The 20,699-nt window shown below is 44.2% G+C and overlaps 1 protein-coding gene across 2 annotated transcripts in view; it reads right to left on the reverse strand.

The window, feature by feature from the left end:
• Positions 1–1,644: 1,644 nt before the first annotated feature.
• Positions 1,645–20,699, reverse strand: part of LOC121533085 (E3 ubiquitin-protein ligase NEURL1) — a 64,332-nt gene continuing 45,277 nt past the window's right edge. For both annotated transcript variants that reach the window (XM_041838850.2, XM_041838848.2), the window contains exons 4-6: positions 17,807–18,529; positions 4,125–4,304; positions 1,645–3,716 (exon numbers count right to left, since the gene is read on the reverse strand). In XM_041838850.2, the coding sequence (XP_041694784.1) occupies positions 3,442–3,716; positions 4,125–4,304; positions 17,807–18,529 (1,178 nt within the window). In that variant the 3' untranslated portion in view covers positions 1,645–3,441. The remainder of the gene's footprint in view (positions 3,717–4,124; positions 4,305–17,806; positions 18,530–20,699) is intronic.

Here is a 20,699-nt window from a genome sequence, read left to right on the forward strand (position 1 = left end):
AATGTATTTTTTGGTAAATAGGTATCACACTGCAACTGGTTGGTGTTGTAGCTAGGTCCCTGAGTTTTCCAGGTCACTAGGTCAGGAAAAATTCTAGGCCCTTGTCATGGTATCTGTGTGACAACGAAGATGTTGGGCTGAACTTTAAGCTGTTGACTACTGACAAGAGTCAGACCACTTCAATTAACCCTGTATGTAACTCAATAAATACGATAGGTAGCAATTTAGGTGTCTTGTTTTTTTTTGCATGATATTTAACTTAACTGACTGTATGTCCAATGACTATTGTTTACATTAGTGGTTGTAGGATAAATTCCTTGAATAAAGGGTCAGTAAAAAAATACAAATAAACTTTTAAAGTAAGGGGAAATTACGTGTTTTTAGCACAGAATATGCAAATTTGAGGTGGATTAACAAATTGATTTGTTATTGGATTTCGGATTTGGTCGGACAATTAGAATGAGCACAAAAATTATACTGCGATAGAATATGCCAGAGATTACCTATAGACTAGACCATTTAAAAAGTACAATCAGGATTCTTATAAAGTGACATTTAACATTGCCATACAACGACGGCCTTCAAACTATATACAAACATAACTGTTTAGGACTCAAAAGGAGACATAAACAATAAGGTATAAATGACAGAAAATGTAGCGCCAGAATATTCAGGGTTGTAAAAGAATGCATCTGTGCTTATCTTGTACCCAAAGCAACGAGGTGTTATGATTGTGTACTGCAGGGAGTCCCAGATATTGGTGGAAGGTACAAGATAATATAGTTCCTGGCTTTAGCATACACCGTAGAAGTAGAAATAGCTGATTATTTCATGGATTCAATCAACCAGAAAACAAACATTACAATCATGATTATCAATCGAAAACACTTTACAAACTCAAAAAGCAGACAAAATATGTTTTTTCTCTCTCGATGCTACCAACCACACCAATAAAAACGATTTGCCTCATCTTAAAACATAAATTAACATTCGAAATGTAAATTAACACTTCAAGCAGTAGCGTATAATATCATTAAAACACAAAGTTCTGTTTGGGAGTGTAAAGAGGATGTATACGAACCATCTGTCAGTATTTGCCCCAAAAACAGAGAGCTGGCAAATACTGTCGCAGCATTACATTCCAGCCCCATTTGTCTATTATCTATTAATTATACCAGGATGCAACATAAACGTGTTAAAAGAACAGCCTTTTCAGCTCTCGGTAGAAAGCTATGGCTTATAGCTCCAGTACACACAAGCATGAGGGGAATTTCAATGGGATATATGACACATACTGATCATTAAGGGGAAAATTCTAACTTTTACAAAGTCACATTGTCACGTAGTCATGCATTGATGTCAATGGGAGATTGAGTGATAATTCGACATAAATGTAAATTAGGATTCGCCCCAAAGTGATAAAAGTCATATGGGGTAAGTGACAACACGTGTAACCGACTGTATGTCAACTTGTAACATTGAGGAACTCCCATCTACCTCTCATAACCCTACATTAATGTGTGTAACTGTAAAGCAGGGTTCTTCAATTCCGGTCCTGGAGGGCCGAAACACTTCTATTTTTTATTTCTACCTGGTAGTTAATTGCACTCACCTGGTGTCCCAGGTCTGAATTAGCCCCTGATTAGAAGGAGAGGATGAAAAACAGAGGTGTTTCGGCCCTCCAGGACCGGAATTGAAGAACCCTGCTGTAAAGGGTATTTGTTGCTGGTGGGAGCACTATGCAGATGATAGAGTAGTACTGTGATAGGGTTAGGGTTGTGTACACATTACTGTCTGTGATGTAAATGACCTTTGACCAGTAAGTATTTTGAGTTATAAAAATAAGTTGGGGTCAATTCAATTTTGTTTTATGTGCTTTTTATCCTCTGAGCTTCTGACGTCCTGTTTCTGAAGCCTTTCTTCCGACACACAACATCGTATTTGGTATTCAGTAAGGGGTCTTGGTGAAAAATATGGATAGAAACAAAGCATTATTTATCACACATCCGCATGTAACAAATTAACTGTTCATAAATTAAGGCATGGGGCTGTGTCAGATCGACGGTGAACGCTATTACCATGGCAACAATCCCATGGCTACTTTATGTATGTGTGTGCGCGGTGAAAGGAGCCATTTTTATGAGAAACTGTCTCAGTTTCACTGAACTCACAGTGTATTGGGCTGGTGTTTGGGAAACTGTCACCATTTTGGGGCGTTACAAAAAACAGCTGGACCTGAGGAACACCCAATAACTGTACTTTCACTTCCTGCTTCCTGTCACATGATGTGGGTACAAATTCTGGGATTGGTTTGGAAGCTGAGGCTGCCAGTGACATTGTTTTGTTGGTTGTTTAAATGTATTGTGTAAAATAATCTGTATCCTCTTCTTTCTTGATGAGGCAGTACTGACTTCAGTGCAACATACAACACCGCAGAGCAAGCAGATAGCTAGCTAGCTAGCTAGTGCAACAGGACAGCTACCACCAATGAATGTGCTATAGAACTACCACACAAGTACATTTGGTAGAGAATATATGACTTACTGTATAGGAGCAAGAGGTGATACAGTACTCCTTCACACGTCATATACTTACATCCCTATACTTCACAACTTTATACAACTGTAGTCATCTTCCTATTGATGAATCCTATGACTACTACAGAAATGCATGACTTTCCGGTCACGACGCTTGATCAACAAATAGGTCCTCTCTTTTCCTCTTCAGTTTGCCTCAGTAACACACAGACAGAAGTTGTGCCATACTGAGACGTTATGTTAATAAAGAACTATCTGTGGACAAGGGCAGCCATTTTGCCATTTTTTTTTTTTTTTACAGACAAAGTTGAGTCAAGTTAAGAAGCAAATGTCTGAACCTAACATTCCTCCTCCTCTTCAACATAAATAGATAATCTCAAGACCAAAAACGTTGAATTGAAACCACCTCGTTTGCTTCCAAACTCGCAGCAGTCGTCTCTGGAAGTGGCTCAAACAACAAAATAAAAAGTAGTTTCATGTCTTCGCTCCTCAAAGTCTGAAACTTCCTGAATCCATGGAGAGAGTAAGAAGAATAAAAACGTCTAGTTGAGAGAGAAAGTTATCGCCGGGGTTGCACCCCCCCCCCCGCCGCTTCAAAAGCCACCACACACTGCGTCGGAGAGGGGAAGTAGAAATGCAAGAGACCTTTGCAGTGCAGGTCTACTAACTGTACCAGCCAACAAAAAAAATAGGTATTTGAAACAAAAACCAAAATTCTTCCTCAAAATCCATCACACAAAGGTACCATAGTGAACTGTCCATTGTCCATTTACCTGATCTTAAAAGTCTCTCAACGTCTTTCCCCTCCTTCTTCCTCCTCTCTCCATTAACTTATGCCTGTGGCCATTGGGGGCCTCAATATGCCTGTGGCCCTCAGTTTCGGGGCCCTTAGCTTCAAGGGCCCCTACGTGCTACGGTAGGTCTTAATGATGTCTTTGATTTGTCTCCTGCAGATCGGGCAACAGGCGTTGGACATCTTCTTGAGTTTGACGCCGCAGGTGTAGCAGAGACACATGTGACCGCAGGCGTAGATGACCGTGTCCACGTGGTTCTCGTAGCAGATGGAACACTCATCGCCAGTCGGCCACCCGGGCCCTCTCCCGCTGCCTGATGGGAAGGTGGGTGACTTGGGGAGGCTGACGGGCGAGCTGGGGGTCGTTCCTGTTAGGGGTGAGGTAGCTATGGAGGGAGGGAAGGAGGGAGCAGGAGAAAGAGAGAGAGAGAGCATGTGTTAGGGGTGTCAGTAGTCATTCGACCAATGAAAGAACATTCTGCATGTATGTACTGATGTAATGGATCTAATCTACAGTGTTGATCAATGCACTCTTTACAATAAATACAGTACAAACCCATTTTACCACTGCTGTTCCACTATGAAGGCAGCCTCACATTATGTAACTACAACATTAGATGAGACACTGTGTCCTCTCGCTGCACAGCACGAGAAGCAATGTACCGAACAGACTCACCACCCAGGACATCTGCTACCTATCTACTGTATACTACCTAGTGTCCCTCTCTCCCCTCTTAGCCCCCTGCCAGGGCTTTGATAGTTTGACTAATAGAGTGGCTCTGAAAGGTACAGACCTCCCGCGGAGCCACCACAGTAGGCTCCGGAGCAGGAGCCTCCCAAGCCTCCGTTAAGGACAGGGTCGGAGCTTCCACTACCCAGGGCCAGGGCTAGGGCGCTGGGGGTGTGGGGGGAGGAGGAGCGAGAGCTGGGGTTGGAGGGAGCCCTCGCCGGCTGGTCCCCGAGATGGGTGGAACCTGGAGCCAGAGAACAGACAGAGAGAAAATAAATGGTTATGAAAGCATATAGAGTTCAAAGATAGCCACCTCAAATATAGCCACCTCAATTATAACCACCTCTACTACTGTAAGTGGACTATCCAGTAGGTCCTACATTGAGGAACGATCCTATTTCATAAAGAATATACATTTCTATTCATAAAAAAATAAAAATATTTTTTTGCTGTTATTGTTGATGTCATTATCTCACTTCGCCTTAGCAACAGTAGCCTTGTTCATTCATGCTAATAAAGCTTATCTGAATCTGAAAGAATGTTATGAAGACATATGCCTACAAAGATCAAAGGGTGTTTTCTCCTCTAAGTGCACTATACAGTACATTGGTAGTCTGATGAATGATCTTATGATCCTATTGAAGTGAATGTCTTTTCAATAACTTTTGGGGATTTCTAGGGTGAGGTTTAGGGAGATACAGTGGCTTGCGAAAGTATTCAGCCCCCTTGGCAATTTTCCTATTTTGTTGCCTTACAACCTGGAATTAAAATTCATTTTTTGGGGGTTTGTATCATTTGATTTACACAACATGCCTACCACTTTGAAGATGCCAAATATTTTTTATTGTGAAACAAACAAGAAATAAGACAAAATAAACAGAAAACTTGAGCGTGCATAACTATTCACTAAGGTTTCCCTCAAGAATTTCCCTGTTTTAGCGCCATCCATCATTCCTTCAATTCTGACCAGTTTCCCAGTCCCTGCCGATGAAAAACATCTCCACAGCATGATGCTGCCACCACCATGCTTCACTGTGGGGATGGTGTTCTCGGGGTGATGAGAGGTGTTGGGTTTGCGCCAGACATTTTCCTTGATGGCCATAAAACTCAATTTTAGTCTCATCTGACCAGAGTACCTTCTTCCATATGTTTGGGGAGTCTCCCACATGCCTTTTGGCGAACACCAAATGTGTTTGCTTATTTTTTTCTTTAAGCAATGGCTTTTTTCTGGCCACTCTTCCATAAAGCCCAGCTCTGTGGAGTGTATGGCTTAAAGTGGTCGTATGGACAGATACTCCAATCTCCGCTGTGGAGCTTTGCAGCTCCTTCAGGGTTATTTTTGGTATTTTGTTGCCACTCTGATTAATGCCCTCCTTGCCTGGTGAGTTTTGGTGGGCGGCCCTCTCTTGGCAGGTTTGTTGTGGTGCCATATTCTTTCCATTTTTTAATAATGGATTTAATGGTGCTCCGTGGGATGTTCAACGTTTTTGATATTTTTTTATAACCCAACCCTGATCTGTATTTCTCCACAACTTTGTCCCTGACCTGTTTGGAGAGCTCCTTGGTCTTCATGGTGCTGCTTGCTTGGTGGTGCCCCTTGCTTAGTGGTGTTGCAGACTCTGGGGTCTTTCAGAACAGGTGTATATATACTGAGATCATGTGACAGATCATGTGACACTTAGATTGCACACAGGTGGACTTTATTTAACTAATTATGTGACTTCTGAAGGTAATTGGTTGCACCATATCTTATTTAGGGGCTTCATAGCAAAGGGGGTGAATACATATGCACGCACCACTTTTCCGTTATTTATTTTTTAGAATTTTTTGAAACAAGTAATTTTTTTCATTCCACTTCAACAATTTGGACTATTTTGTGTATGTTCATTACATGAAATCCAAATAAAAATCCATTTAAATTACAGGTTGTAATGAAACAAAATAGGAAAAACGCCAAGGGGGATGAATACTTTTGCAAGGCACTGTATGTGGTGGTTTGTCACGTTCCACCATTTTTTTTACATCCCCTCTTTCATTGGTGAAGGCAGGGAAACAAATGGAAATTCTAAGTCCATGTTTAATAAGCACATGTATGGATGCCAGTGATGCCTAAGGTGAGGGGTCATGTTTCAGAGACCCCAGCCCCAGTGTGATTGACATGACATATTGGGTTCCAAAGGCACGGACATGGACACATTACGTAAGTCGGAATCCGACCCTGGCTACAGTAGACATACAGCACATGCCTGTATATCGATGAAAGAGGATACGTCAGAAGAACATGTTTGAAGTATCTAAGGACGAAGTGGATCCTTCACATTGCTTGATGGTTAGTTAGTTAATTGGTTGATAGTGATTGAGTAGTAATAATTTATAAAGACTGAGCAAGATTGAGTGTCACTATTGACTTTATAACAGGGGCTCACCTAATCAAACAAATAGCAGAAATGATACACACCAAAAACAAACGAAAAAAAATTATAGACTGTATTTATGAAAGTAGACATGTTGTATGCATCCAAGCATTGTTAGTCCAGTGCTTATCCGCAGTAGTTGTAATATGAGGCTAATTGTTTTTTCTTCTTCAAAGTAGGCACTAACAGAATGACTATTTAATGTTTAGTAAATTCCTATGCAAATTGACTGTCTTGTTGAGTGTGCGTGTCTTAATAAAAAAACAGGCTTTGCTAATTCGCTAGGAACAATGGAAATGGCTATCATCACCATTTCACCCTAAATCCACAAAAACAGGGACATCATCAGCAACAACAGCAACAAACAAGCCACAATGAACTATAATGAACCCTTGAACATTTCAATAACATGTTATTTGAAGACATGAGGGATGAGAGGAGGAATAGTTCATCAAAGCCTTTTGGGATTGTGGTAACTGGGAGTGAGCTCGGTGGTCTTTCTCAGTACGGTACGTCTGTTTTTCTGGATGGCAAGATGGAAGAATGTGAAATATGAGTCGTCTGGTGTGTGTGGCCCATGGTCCATCATTAACACTTGAAAAAGAAAAGGAGAGCCTCACACTGTAGGAGCTCAGATGCAATCATTTAATAACCACCGTTTCCATAGACATTCTTGTGATTATTGTGATTTTGCTATTCATTGTTAATGTTTGTAGGCCTATGGAGCCAAATTGTATCTATGATCGTGTGTTATCCATTCGCGCTATTTTTATTTTATACCCCCTTTTTCGATCTTGTCTCATCGCTGCAATTCTCCAACGGGCTCGGGAGGCGAAGGTCGAGTCAGGGGTCCTCCGAAACATGACCCGCCAAACCGCGCTTCTTAACACCTGCCCGCTTAACCCAGAAGCCAGCGTTACCAATATGTCGGAAGAAACACCATTCAACTGACGACCAAGGTCAGCCTGCAGGCACCCTGCCTGCCACAAGAAGTCACTAGAACGCGATGAGCCAAGTAAAGCCCCCCCGGCCAAACCCTCCCCTAACCCAGACAATGCTGGGCCAATTGTGCGCCGCCCTATGGGACTCCCGATCACGGCTGGTTGTGATACAGCCCGGGATCGAACCTGGGTCTGTAGTGAAGCCTCTAGCACTGTGATGCAGTGCCTTAGACCGCTGCGCCACTAGGGAGGCCATTTGTGCTTTTTATATATTCTATTTATATCTCTAAATCAACCAATGACATCAAGCCTCACCCGGCCATGATTACAGACACCTGTGTGTCCTTCCAAAGTATATAAATTAGTGAACCACAGTGTTTCTCATTATACCCTGATAAATACAGCTTGTCTGTCCAAACGTTGGTTATTCAATTATTGCATCTGAGCTCCTAGAGTGTGAGGCTGTCCTTTTATTTTTCAAGTGTTCTACTCCGCTAGCCAGCACCTTGCCTAAACAGGTGTGCGTTTCTTTCACCTCCATCATTTACACTGCCATCAGCTGACAACATGGCGACCGGACACCGTTTCTGGCATCTCTCTGGGAGCGATTGATTGATCTATGGCCAGATCCAAAATGGCTGCCCAGTTGCAGTCTTTCTATGCTCACGAACACTGGAGAGGCTGTGGACTAGGCCAGTGGTTCCTAACCTTTTTCGCTTACTGTAACACCAACTGAATTTGCCCAAGTATGTGCATTTTATCATTAGTCCTATGGTCTCATGAGTCTTCTCAAATCAAATCAAATCAAATCAAATTTTATTGGTCACATGCGCCGAATACAACAGGTGCAGACATTACAGTGAAATGCTTACTTACAGCCCTTAACCAACAGTGCATTTATTTTAAACAAAAAAGTAAGAATAAAACAACAACAAAAAAGTGTTGAGAAAAAAAGAGCAGAAGTAAAAATAAAGTGACAGTAGGGAGGCTATATATACAATAGAATAAAGTGACAGTAGGGAGGCTATATATACAGGGGGGTACCGTTGCATAGTCAATGTGCGGGGGCACCGGCTAGTTGAGGTAGTTGAGGTAATATGTACATGTGGGTAGAGTTAAAGTGACTATGCATAAATACTTAACAGAGTAGCAGCAGCGTAAAAAGTATGGGGTGGGGGGCAGTGCAAATAGTCCGGGTAGCCATGATTAGCTGTTCAGGAGTCTTATGGCTTGGGGGTAGAAGCTGTTGAGAAGTCTTTTGGACCTAGACTTGGCACTCCGGTACCGCTTGCCGTGCGGTAGCAGAGAGAACAGTCTATGACTAGGGTGACTGGAGTCTTTGACAATTTTGAGGGCCTTCCTCTGACACCGCCTGGTATAGAGGTCCTGGATGGCAGGGAGCTTTGCCCCTGTGATGTACTGGGCCGTACGCACTACCCTCTGTAGTGCCTTGCGGTCAGAGGCCAAGCAGTTGCCATACCAGGCGGTGATGCAACCAGTCAGGATGCTCTCGATGGTGCAGCTGTAGAATTTTTTGAGGATCTGAGGACCCATGCCAAATCTTTTTAGTCTCCTGAGGGGGAATAGGCTTTGTCGTGCCCTCTTCACGACTGTCTTGGTGTGTTTGGACCATGATAGTTCGTTGGTGATGTGGACACCAAGGAACTTGAAGCTCTCAACCTGTTCCACTACAGCCCCGTCGATGAGAATGGGGGCGTGCTCAGTCCTCTTTTTTTTCCTGTAGTCCACAATCATCTCCTTTGTCTTGGTCACGTTGAGGGAGAGGTTGTTGTCCTGGCACCACACGGCCAGATCTCTGACCTCCTCCCTATAGGCTGTCTCATCGTTGTCGGTGATCAGGCCTACCACTGTTGTGTCGTCGGCAAACTTAATGATGGTGTTGGAGTCGTGCCTGGCCATGCAGTCATGGGTGAACAGAGAGTACAGGAGGGGACTGAGCACGCACCCCTGAGGGGCCCCCGTGTTGAGGATCAGTGTGGCAGATGTGTTGTTACCTACCCTTACCCTTGTTACCTACCCTCAAGTACCCCCTGTGGATAGGCCAAGTACCCCCACGGGACCTAGTACCCCTGGTTGGGAACCACTGTACTAGGCGGCCATTTTGGTTCTGCGACAATGCTAACATAATGCATTAGGACTAATGTTGGCTGTAATACTGATCTCTGTTACCTGATGACTGACTGACATGGTGCATTACATCATGTGGTAAGCTGTACTGTACAAGTCTTGTAGAGTTTGAGGTTTTCTAAACAGGGCTGTATGTGGTGGTATTGTTGGAGAGGAGGGTTAAGAACTGGGCTGTTTGTTTGCGTAGAGGGCTGCTCTGGTGCCCCTAGGCTCTTGGTGCCTCAGTGTGTGTGTATGTCTAAGTGTGTGTGTGTTTGTGCGATGTGTGTTTTTGGATGGTAATTTGTAGAATGTCTATGTATAACACATACTCCCATACCTTTCCTCAGTTCGTACGTACACACCCTTATCCTTCTTATAAACTACCACTACTACTACTACTACTACTACTATTCAGAGTCCCCCTATGATCAAATTACTACTACGCTGACAGGTCCCCCTACGGACTCTAACCCAGAGGTGTGGTGGTGCCGAGCCTCTCTCTGTCCTCCGTCTCTTCTATTTTAATCGTCTATCTGGCTCGTCCTCAGCAGCTGACCTAGGATCAGTGGAGCCCAGCCCTGATCCTCCTGTTCACTTCCAGATTAACTCAGACAGGGATTGTGGACAGCTGTGGTATCTCTCTCCCCGTCCCAAATGGCACCCTATTCCCTATGCGGTGCACTATTTTTGACTGCACTACTTTTGACCAGAGCCCTATGGGCCCTTGTCAAAAGTAGTTCACTATATAGGGAATAGGGTGCCATTTGGGACACAGATAGTTTATTAAGGAGAGTATGTTCGTCTAGCTCCTCTAAAGCAGTCTGCTAGGGGAGGATTCTGAGGAATGTGGGCTATGTGACACTGAGACTGGGACTGGCCTACTTTGACTCAACAACACTGGGTCACAAACTGTCGCAGCACCTCGATGGGGTTGTGGCTTCAAAATGGCCGCTTGGCACTACAGTCATGGTTGTGACTGAGGATGACCTTTGTGGTCATATAGTGACCTTAGGTCATCATAGTCTCTACATCTTAGAAGAGGAGTGTGGGATATCTTTCTAGGTATCTGTTTAGTGGTAGACTGGTGAATAGGAGGAGGGGAAGATGGGAGGAGGAAAAGAGGAGAGTGGGGTTGTAAAGTGGTTGCTTATCTTCCTACATCCATTGAGCTTTCTGAAACACGATATCCAAAGCAACTTTAAGAGCGTTGAGAGGTTGGTGACTGTATATGGGTGGTCTTTAAGTTTGTTGTCAGCACCATTTTGCTACATTTACTACATTTAGGCTCTGTATGGTGATTTGTCAAATCTGTATATAGGATAGTATATACTGTATATATAGTTAAAGCTGCAATGTGTAACTTTTTCGGCGACCCAACCAAATACACATATAAATGTTAGTTATAGATCTGTCATTCTCATTGAAAGCAAGTCTAAGAAGTGGTAGATCAGTTCTATGTGCGATATTGCTATGCTTCCTGTGCTTAAGTTTAGTTTTTGTGTCTTTTACTTTCGGTTTTGTACACCAGCTTCAAACAGCTGAAAATACAATATTTTTGGTTATGGAAATGATATTTCACAGCGGTTTAGATGGTAAAATAATTCTCTACACTATACATGCTTGCAGGCATGTGTAGAGTGTGTGTGAGAGACAGGATTTTATCAGGCTCGACATGAAGTGAGTGATTTTATCAGTGCTCTGGTGCTGGAAAATGTTTTGCAACATCCAGGTGTTCATAGCCCTGACATCTTAACATCCATGCTATCAGATGTTAGTATCTGTGTGTGTATGTGTGTGTATGTGTACACTGAGTGTATAAAACATTAGGAACACCTTTCTAATATTGAGTTGCACATCCCCCCTTTTGCTCTCAGAACAGCCTCAATTCGTCGGGGCAAGGTGTCGAAAGCGTTCCACAGGGACGCTGGCCCATGTTGACTCCAATGCTTCCCACAGTTGTGTCAAGTTTTGCTGGATGTCCTTTGGGTGGTGGACCATTCTTGATACACATGGGAAACTGTTGAGTGTGAAAAACCCAGCAGCATTGCAGTTCTTGACACAAACCGGTGCGCCTGGCACCTATAGTGGGGAGAACAAGTATTTGATACACTGCCGATTTTGCAGGTTTTCCTACTTACAAAGCATGTAGAGGTCTGTAATTTGTATCATAGGTACACTTCATCTGTGAGAGACGGAATCTAAAACATCCAGAAAATCACATTGTATGATTTTTAAGTAATTAATTTGCATTTTATTGCATGACATAAGTATTTGATCACCTACCAACCAGTAAAAATTCCGGCTCTCACAGACCTGTTAGTTTTCTTTAAGAAGCCCTCCTGTTCTCCACTCATTACCTGTATTAACTGCACCTGTTTGAACTCGTTACCTGTATAAAAGACACCTGTCCACACACTCAATCAAACAGACTTCAACCTCTCCACAATGGCCAAGACCAGAGAGCTGTGTAAGGACATCAGGGATAAAATTGTAGACCTGCACAAGGCTGGGATGGGCTACAGGACAATAGGCAAGCAGCTTGGTGAGAAGGCAACAACTATTGGCGCAATTATTAGAAAATGGAAGAAGTTCAAGATGACAGTCAATCACCCTCGGTCTGGGGCTCCATGCAAGATCTCACCTCGTGGGGCATCAATGATCTTGAGGAAGGTGAGGGATCAGCCCAGAACTACACGGCAGGACCTGGTTAATGACCTGAAGAGAGCTGGGACCACAGTCTCAAAGAAAACCATTGGTAACACACTACGCCGTCATGGATTAAAATCCTGCAGCGCACGCAAGGTCCCCCTGCTCAAGCCAGCGCATGTCCAGGCCCGTCTGAAGTTTGCCAATGACCATCTGGATGATCCAGAGGAGGAATGGGAGAAGGTCATGTGGTCTGATGAGACAAAAATAGAGCTTTTTGGTCTAAACTCCACTCGCCGTGTTTGGAGGAAGAAGAAGGATGAGTACAACCCCAAGAACATCATCCGTGAAGCATGGAGGTGGAAACATCATTCTTTTGGGGATACTTTTCTGCAAAGGGGACAGGACGACTGCACCGGGGCCATGTATCGCGAGATCTTGGCCAACAACCTCCTTCCCTCAGTAAGAGCATTGAAGATGGGTCGTGGCTGGATCTTCCAGCATGACAACGACCCGAAACACACAGCCAGGGCAACTAAGGAGTGGCTCCGTAAGAAGCATCTCAAGGTCCTGGAGTGGCCTAGCCAGTCTCCAGACCTGAACCCAATAGAAAATCTTTGGAGGGAGCTGAAATCCGTATTGCCCAGCGACAGCCCCGAAACCTGAAGGATCTGGAGAAGGTCTGTATGGAGGAGTGGGCCAAAATCCCTGCTGCAGTGTGTGCAAACCTGGTCAAGACCTACAGGAAACGTATGATCTCTGTAATTGCAAACAAAGGTTTCTGTACCAAATATTAAGTTCTGCTTTTCTGATGTATCAAATACTTATGTTATGCAATAAAATGCAAATTAATTAATTAAAAATCATACAATGTGATTTTCTGGATTTTTGTTTTAGATTCCGTCTCTCACAGTTGAAGTGTACCTATGATAAAAATTACAGACCTCTACATGCTTTGTAAGTAGGAAAACCTGCAAAATCGGCAGTGTATCAAATACTTGTTCTCCCCACTGTACTACCATACCCTGTTCAAAGGCACTTAAATATTTTGTCTTGCCCATTCACCCTCTGAATGGCACACATTCACAATCTATGTCTCAATTGTCTCAAGGCTTAAAAATACTTATTTAACCCGTCTCCTCCCCTTCATCTACACTGATTGAAGTGGATTTAACAAGTGACATCAATAAAGGATCATAGCTTTCACCTGGATTCACCTGGTCAGTCTATGTCATGGAAAGAGCAGGTGTCCTTAATGTTTTGTACACTCAGTGTGTGTGTGTGTGTGTGTGTGTGTGTGTGTGTGTGTGTGTGTGTGTGTGTGTGTGTGTGTGTGTGTGTGTGTGTGTGTGTGTGTGTGTGTGTGTGTTACTGCTAGGGAAGAGAAGGATGTCAGAGTCACTAGACAGGGAGAGGGAGAGAAAAGAGGCTGAGAGAGAGGGCGAGAGAGAGAAGGTGTGAGAGAGAGAGAGAGGGCGAGGGAGAGAGATAGCAGGAAAGGTGAATACATGGCCAACCATGCCAGACCCAAGGATGTTTCAATGTTTCAGTCTGAAGGAGGGAGGAAAAAACGAGGGAGAAGGAAAGAGAGATTTACAGTGACTGGAGTAGCTGTGGGTGGCGGGCGAGACTGTTCACTTGAGTGTGAATGAGCTGACATTCTAATGGAATCTATAATGTGTTGTTCAGAGTAACAGTGTCCTATTTCTCTACTGCTGTTCTCTCCCTCCCTCTAACATCCCCTCCACTATCACACCCTCATCCCCCCATTTACAGATGTAGGACCTTCATTTGATCACTCTGTCAAAGGACAACTTTCCTGCAATGCATGACATTTAAAACGTGTATTGTATTTGAGGTTTAAAATGGCTTCTGAAGTTTGTAATTTCCATTTTGACTTGATTTTCCATTACAAAAATTGTATCAACCCCTACAAAAATGTAAATTCATTATAATCCACATAATAATTCACATTTCCTATTTTCGTGCCGTAGCAAACTGGCTCAAATTAAGATCCTACATCTGTATACAGTAACGGGTGAGGTCCAGTAATATTGAAAAGCATCAAAAAGATAGATACGATATTACTAGTACATGACTATAGTGGAAGATAGATATGATATTACTAGTACATGACTATAGTGGAAGATAGATATGATATTACTAGTACATGACTATAGTGGAAGATAGAAATTATATTACTAGTACATGACTATACTCAGTAGAAGTAAACCATCCATTTATCAGTTCCCATTGTAGTTCTCATTTACTGTAGAATGCATCATCTCTTGCTCTGCTTGTCTTTCATTCATTTATTCATTTGGGCTCCCGAGTGGCGCAGCGGTCTAAGGCACTGCATCTCAGTTCTTGAGGCGTAACTACACTCCCTGATTCGATTCCAGGCTGTATCACAACCGGCCGTGATTGGGAGTCCCATAGGGCGGCGCACAATTGGCCAGGGTTTGGCCGGTGTAGGCCGTCATTGTAAATAAGAATTTGTTCTTAACTGACTTGCCTGGTAAAATAAAATATTTATTCATTACTCTTAATCATTCATTCATTAAAACAATCATTAATGAATTCATTAATTTGTTCAACCAACCATGAATTAATTAGTTTGTTCATTCATTAATTCATTCAGTCATTTATTTGTTCATTCATTCTCTCTGAATATCCAACTGTTACTTCTTAGTGAGCATGCTAGCTAGGAGCCCTAATCTTGACCTTCAGTGTTCACTCACCCTACCAAGGGCACTCCCCCACTAGGGGAGCTCAGGAATTAGTGGACCTCATGTCGGTGCACAACACACACTTTAAGCCAGCTTAAAGGAGCACTGCCAAATGTATAAACAGTCCCACCCGCCAAATTCAGGTAAACCTGAAAGCCTATAAAACAAATTCACACCTGCCACCACATAAACAGATATGACACTTCTTAATGTTGAAGAATTGGGACATAAAGGTGATTTACTATCTATCAGGGTTAGAAAGAATTCCTAGATTTTTCTGATAAGTGATTGTAGTGTAGAGTGTCTAGAACAGTCGTTTCATATTGCCGCAGACTCCTCGTAAGGTGATCCGTACTAAAAGAAACTCAGCAGTATTCAGGCAGTTCTGTTGTCTGATAACAGATGACCTAGCTACAATGCTTAGCAACAAGAGAACTTCCTTGAACTCCTTGCAAAAAAGTGAAAAAGTACCTCTAGTGCTCTGGAAAAAAAGCACATGTAATGTACTAGTACAACAGACATTCAGTACAAACCACAACACCATAACACCATTTCCCTGTGCAGCTAACGAGTTCCTAGTAAAAAAGCATGGTGAAAACACCCACAGGGATGCATTTCCTGTGCAGTTTCCATGTAGACCCATAGTATTGACTGTTGGCTTAGTGCCACTGCGGTTGCCCTATCTATCAATACCCCAGAGCCACACTCCAGCCTCAGACAGTGTGTAGTGTGTGCTGCAGCCCTAAGTGTAATGTATTGATGTGGCTTTCATTGATCGTGCTGTCAGCCACCTCTCTGTGCGTCTCCAGAGTGCCTAATGGAGCAGACCAGATCCAAAATGGCGGCCGTGTAATGTAATATAATGAGAACAGTGCTAACAGCGCGGCATGAGGGCATGTCGATGCCTTGCTAACTGCTGTGACCTCCATGGCTGCATGGAAAATAAGCGTGTTAGCATGAGGGCAAACAAGCAGCACTTAATGAAAATAATTTATATTATATAATTATTATACATTATATATCAGCACAGTAAGGTGTAGTTTATTTAATCTCTCTCTCTCTCTCTCTCTCGTTCTCTCTCTCTCTCTCTCTCTCTCTCTCTCTCTCTCTCTCTCTCTCTCTCCTCCCTCCCTCCCTCCCTCCCTCATTTCCTTCACTGAGAGGAAAGAGGGATATATTTAGATGGAGCTTGATTTGTCCTAAGAAGCAAAACAATGATGACACGTTGATGAGGTTGTGCCTGATTTGGTTGTGTGGCTTCGTAATTGGACTGTTAAAATAAGACAGGCCATCAACCTTCCCTGTCTTTCTACATGATATACCTAACAAAGATGTGTCACTTTTTAATTTCCGCTTGTCCAATTTCCGAAACACTCTGCCAAATTTTTATTTGCATGTAATTATGGCTCAATAAAAAAAGCCATTATGTCATAGAAGGATATAGGAGTGAACATTCGCCGTTTTTTATTTGTTGACGTTTGTTTGCCCTTTTCACAGACTATGCAAAGAGGGACGTTGTGGACCACTTGGCTTGATAGGGGGCCTACAAATGTAGGATCTACATTTGATCACCCTGTTGCAGGAGATTTGAGTTTTAAAAAGGCTTCTGAAGTTTGTAATTTCCACTTTGAAATTTCCCACTAGATTTTCCCTTTAGTATAACCAACATAATAATTCACATTTCCTGTTGCTGCAGGATTATTTTCCTGCGTAGCAATCTGGCTCAAATTAAGATCCTACATCTGTAAGTAAATAAGTATAAAGAGCTCAGCAATTCACCTCTCAAAAAGTCTAAAAGCACAGTTGTAGCTACTTTAGGCACACCTACCTGCCACAGCAGAAATACAGTATGTTTGGCATATTGCAAATGAAGCGTACAGCCTCCCACCCACCCACATCTTTCCCACTTCATGTTCATTATCTGTATTTAGAGTGTGTAATCAAGCATGGGGGCTCTCGGCATACTGCTGAGAGGTAGTGTGTGTCCCGTAGAGAAGACATGTTGCCCCCGCTGTGAGTAGGTCGCAAGCACACGCAAGAACATGCAAACACGCACAACACACACATCATACAGACAGGAGAAGACATGTTGCCCCCGCTGTGAGTAGGTCGCAAGCACACACAAGAACATGCAAACACGCACAACACATACATCATACAGACAGGAGAAGACATGTTGCCCCCGCTGTGAGTAGGTCGCAAGCACACACAAGAACATGCAAACACGTACAACACACACATCATACAGACAGGAGAAGACATGTTGTACCCACTAGGTCACAGGGCCTGAATCCCACACTCCTCCTTTCACTTGTTCCCTCTCTTCCTGTTATTATCTTGGCAGGTCGTTAGACAGTGTCTACTTTGCTCTCCATTAATCCCTTTATAAGTGCATTTGGATCTGACTTCCTGTGTCAAGATGCTGTATTGAAGCCCATAACATGAGTGTACATCTCTGAGCTCTGTGATGGGGGTGGGGCCCTTGTTACTAAATCCCTGACATACGATCGATCATAAATGGATAAATGAAAACGTTGATACAGTTGTACACCATGTCAGATTCAATCCTCCTAGGTCCTGTAGTACTGTAGACACTGTAGTATTTAAGGCCAGGACCTGACCATGTGACCTGATCAGGAAAAGTCCCCTAGCCCCTAAAGTCCATAGCTAGGGCCTGGAGTTTTCCTCAGTCAGTTAACATGAATAGGAAAAACTCCTGGCCCCACATAGAGCATACAATAATAGTAGAGAGTAGTACTAAGTACACGTAACTGCCAAAATAAAGGAAACACGTGTGGTGGCCCAACGCCCTATTAAGACACGTTATTTTGGTGTTTCCTTTATGTTGGCAGTTACCTGTATAACATAACAGTCATTCTGACTTACCCAGTATCCTGAGTTGAGTGACGGCTCCGTGCAGACCGAAGAACATCCACAGGGGCCGGGAGTTGTCCACACACACTTGCATCCCCGCGTTTGTGCCATTGTGGCTCAAGATCACCTCCCCTTCCTGGTTGACCAGGAAGCCCAGTATATCACTGCTCTGGAGCAGCGTGGGCACTCGGCACACGGCCCAGAATTCCTTGCGGTCGACTAACGCCTCCGGGTTGTAGGGCAGGTCGCTAGGGCGCAGCATGGCGGGGTCGCATGATGTCACGCCATAGGACAGCGATCCCGACCTAGCCGGGCTCGACTTGGTCACCTTGATAAACACGGTCTCGCCGGTACGCAGTGGCCGGTCGGTGAAGACGAGCGTTCGCTCCTCTCTGGCGTGCTCGGATCTCGCTACCGTCTGCTCGTCGAGCATCTTGATGTGGGCACCGCGGAGTGCGTGGAAATGGAGGTCGCTTTCGAGGGAGTGCGGGAGGACAGAAGACTGCTGGGTGTTGAGGGAGTTCTGGGGGATGGGGCAGGAGGCGGAGGGAGGGGCCATGTGGAGATGGGCGTGGTTATGTGGGTGGGCGGGGCCAGAGCCGTCTACTTGCTGCAGGTTGAGGTCACAGAGGCTGACAGAGAGGCGGGATTCATCTGCCTCGCGGCGGAGAGAGGAGGAGCGTACAGTGGTGAAGGAGCGTGGACGGAGGCAGTCGGGAGGGACGATCTCACTCTCTGGAAAAAAAGAAGAAGGGAGAGAGAGAGAGAGAGAGAGAGAGAGAGAGAGAGAGAGAGAGTTGAGAGAGAGAGAGAGAGAGAGAGAGAGAGAGAGAGAGAGAGAGAGAGATAGTTGAGAGAGAGAGAAAGAGGCCATTTTAGTTTCTATAATCATAGTAAATTGTGTTGAAACATAAAATAAAGAGAAAGAGAGACCATTATTTCTAAGAAAGAGACAAAGAGAGAGAAAATGAGGGATAGTCAATTAATAATGGTACTACATTGTGTTGTTCTGTTGTCATTTGTTAGCATTATAATTATTTGACAGTTTATATAGCCGTTTCCATCACAATGTATTGTTTTGCCAACCTTGGAATATTCCTTGAATTGAAAAGAGAGAGAAAGAGAGAGGAAAAGAGAGAGAACGAGAGAGGAAAAGAGAGAGAAAGAGAGTGGAAGAGAGAGAGTGAGAGAGAGGAAGAGAGAGAGGGAGAATTGCAGAGAGACACCCAGGCAACAAGCCAAGCACTAAAGAAAAGGCCTAAATTGGCTGATGTTACAAACTAGTACAAGATCTAGGATATTGCTAATTAGCTGGTACGGTAGCAGAGGAATGTGTGATTTAGCTTGTTTAAAGATGTCGAAATTAATTTAAAAAAACAACAGATTTGGTTGAGTGCTTTAATATCAGTAGGGAGCAGAATCAGCTCATTTCACATGAGGAGGACAAAGTGCTTAATTAACTAGCCTTGGATGATACCAATAAATAAATGAGTGCTTGTGAGACAGTGTGTGTGTGTGTGTGTGTGTTTGTGTGTGTGTGTGGAGCTCCCTCCTTCTACATTCCCAGCAGTCCATAGTACAGTATCATCCTTCTACAGTGAGCCATTTATATCTGCCAACACATGTCTCCCTTCACACAGTAGGGCGGGTAGTAGTGACACATACACACACACACACACACACACACACACACACTCACAGAGAATGCCCTGCTTATAGTCATCCCCCTCCCTCCTCCCTCCCTCCCTCCCTCCCTCCCTCCCTCCCCTCCCCTCCCCTCCCCCCCCTTCCCCTCCCTTCTAAATGTGTAACCTCAACCCCTGGGGTGTGTTAAATAGCAGCCTAACAGAACCAAACGAGGAGGCACCTACAGTACCTGAATTTGTCCAATAGAAACTCTTGTTTCCGTTTGCAACGGTTTCGACCAATGATTACACCCCTGGCGACGCTGAAGAAACATCCCCATCACTCAGACAGAGAGAGAAACAGGAGGGAGAGAGGGAGAAAGAGAGGGGAAGGGAGGGACAAAGAAGAGGCCATTGCTCAGAGGGTGTAAGTGGATAAGGAAAATGAGTGACCAGACTGACCACCTTTGTTGATGGAGAGAGAGAGAGAGTGACGGGGGTGATCCTGGTTCGAATCCAGGCTCGATCCTGGTTCGAATCCAGGCTCTGTCGCAGCTGGCCGCGACCGGGAGACTCATGGGCGGCGCACAATTGGCCCAGCGTCGTCCAGGGTAGGGGAGGGAATGGCCGGCAGGGATGTAGCTCAGTTGATAGAGCATGGCGTTTGCAACGCCAGGGTTGTGGGTTCGATTCCCACGGGGGGCCAGTATAAAAAAAATTATGTATTCACTAACTGTAAGTCGCTCTGGATAAGAGCGTCTGCTAAATGACTAAAATGTAATGTAAATGTGATGGATAGCAAGGTAAGGGAGGGGAGGGAAAGAGAAAGAAAATGATATTGGTGACCACCTCCTCTGAGAGCGCAGAAGATAGAGAGAGAGCCCATCACTCAAAGAGCGAGAGAACGAGACAGAGAAAGTGGGACCATCAGAAAATGATAGTGAGTGACCATAGAGAGCGAGGGGCGACAGACTGACAGAGAGAGAGAGAGAGAGAGAGAGAGAGAGAGAGAGAGGATAAAAAACAGCATCCACCAGTCCTCCCAGGAGAGGTCTAGTCTGCAGCCAGGCCCATTTCACCCCCTGCTCCCTCTGAGGCCTGTCCCAGAAAGCCTTTTAGAAGCCAGGGCCAGCTCTGGACATAGATAAACCTCTTACCCTTAATTACTACCCTCATGAGGCCTGCCGGACAGCCTGCCTGAGTGTGTGTCTGCTAATAACAGCAGTGAAACCACAGAGAGCTAAAACCTCTTAGCCTGTCCAATCTGAAAGGGCTGGAAG

This window comes from Coregonus clupeaformis, unplaced genomic scaffold, assembly GCF_020615455.1.
Source record: "Coregonus clupeaformis isolate EN_2021a unplaced genomic scaffold, ASM2061545v1 scaf1543, whole genome shotgun sequence".
NCBI classification, from domain to species: Eukaryota; Metazoa; Chordata; class Actinopteri; order Salmoniformes; family Salmonidae; genus Coregonus; species Coregonus clupeaformis.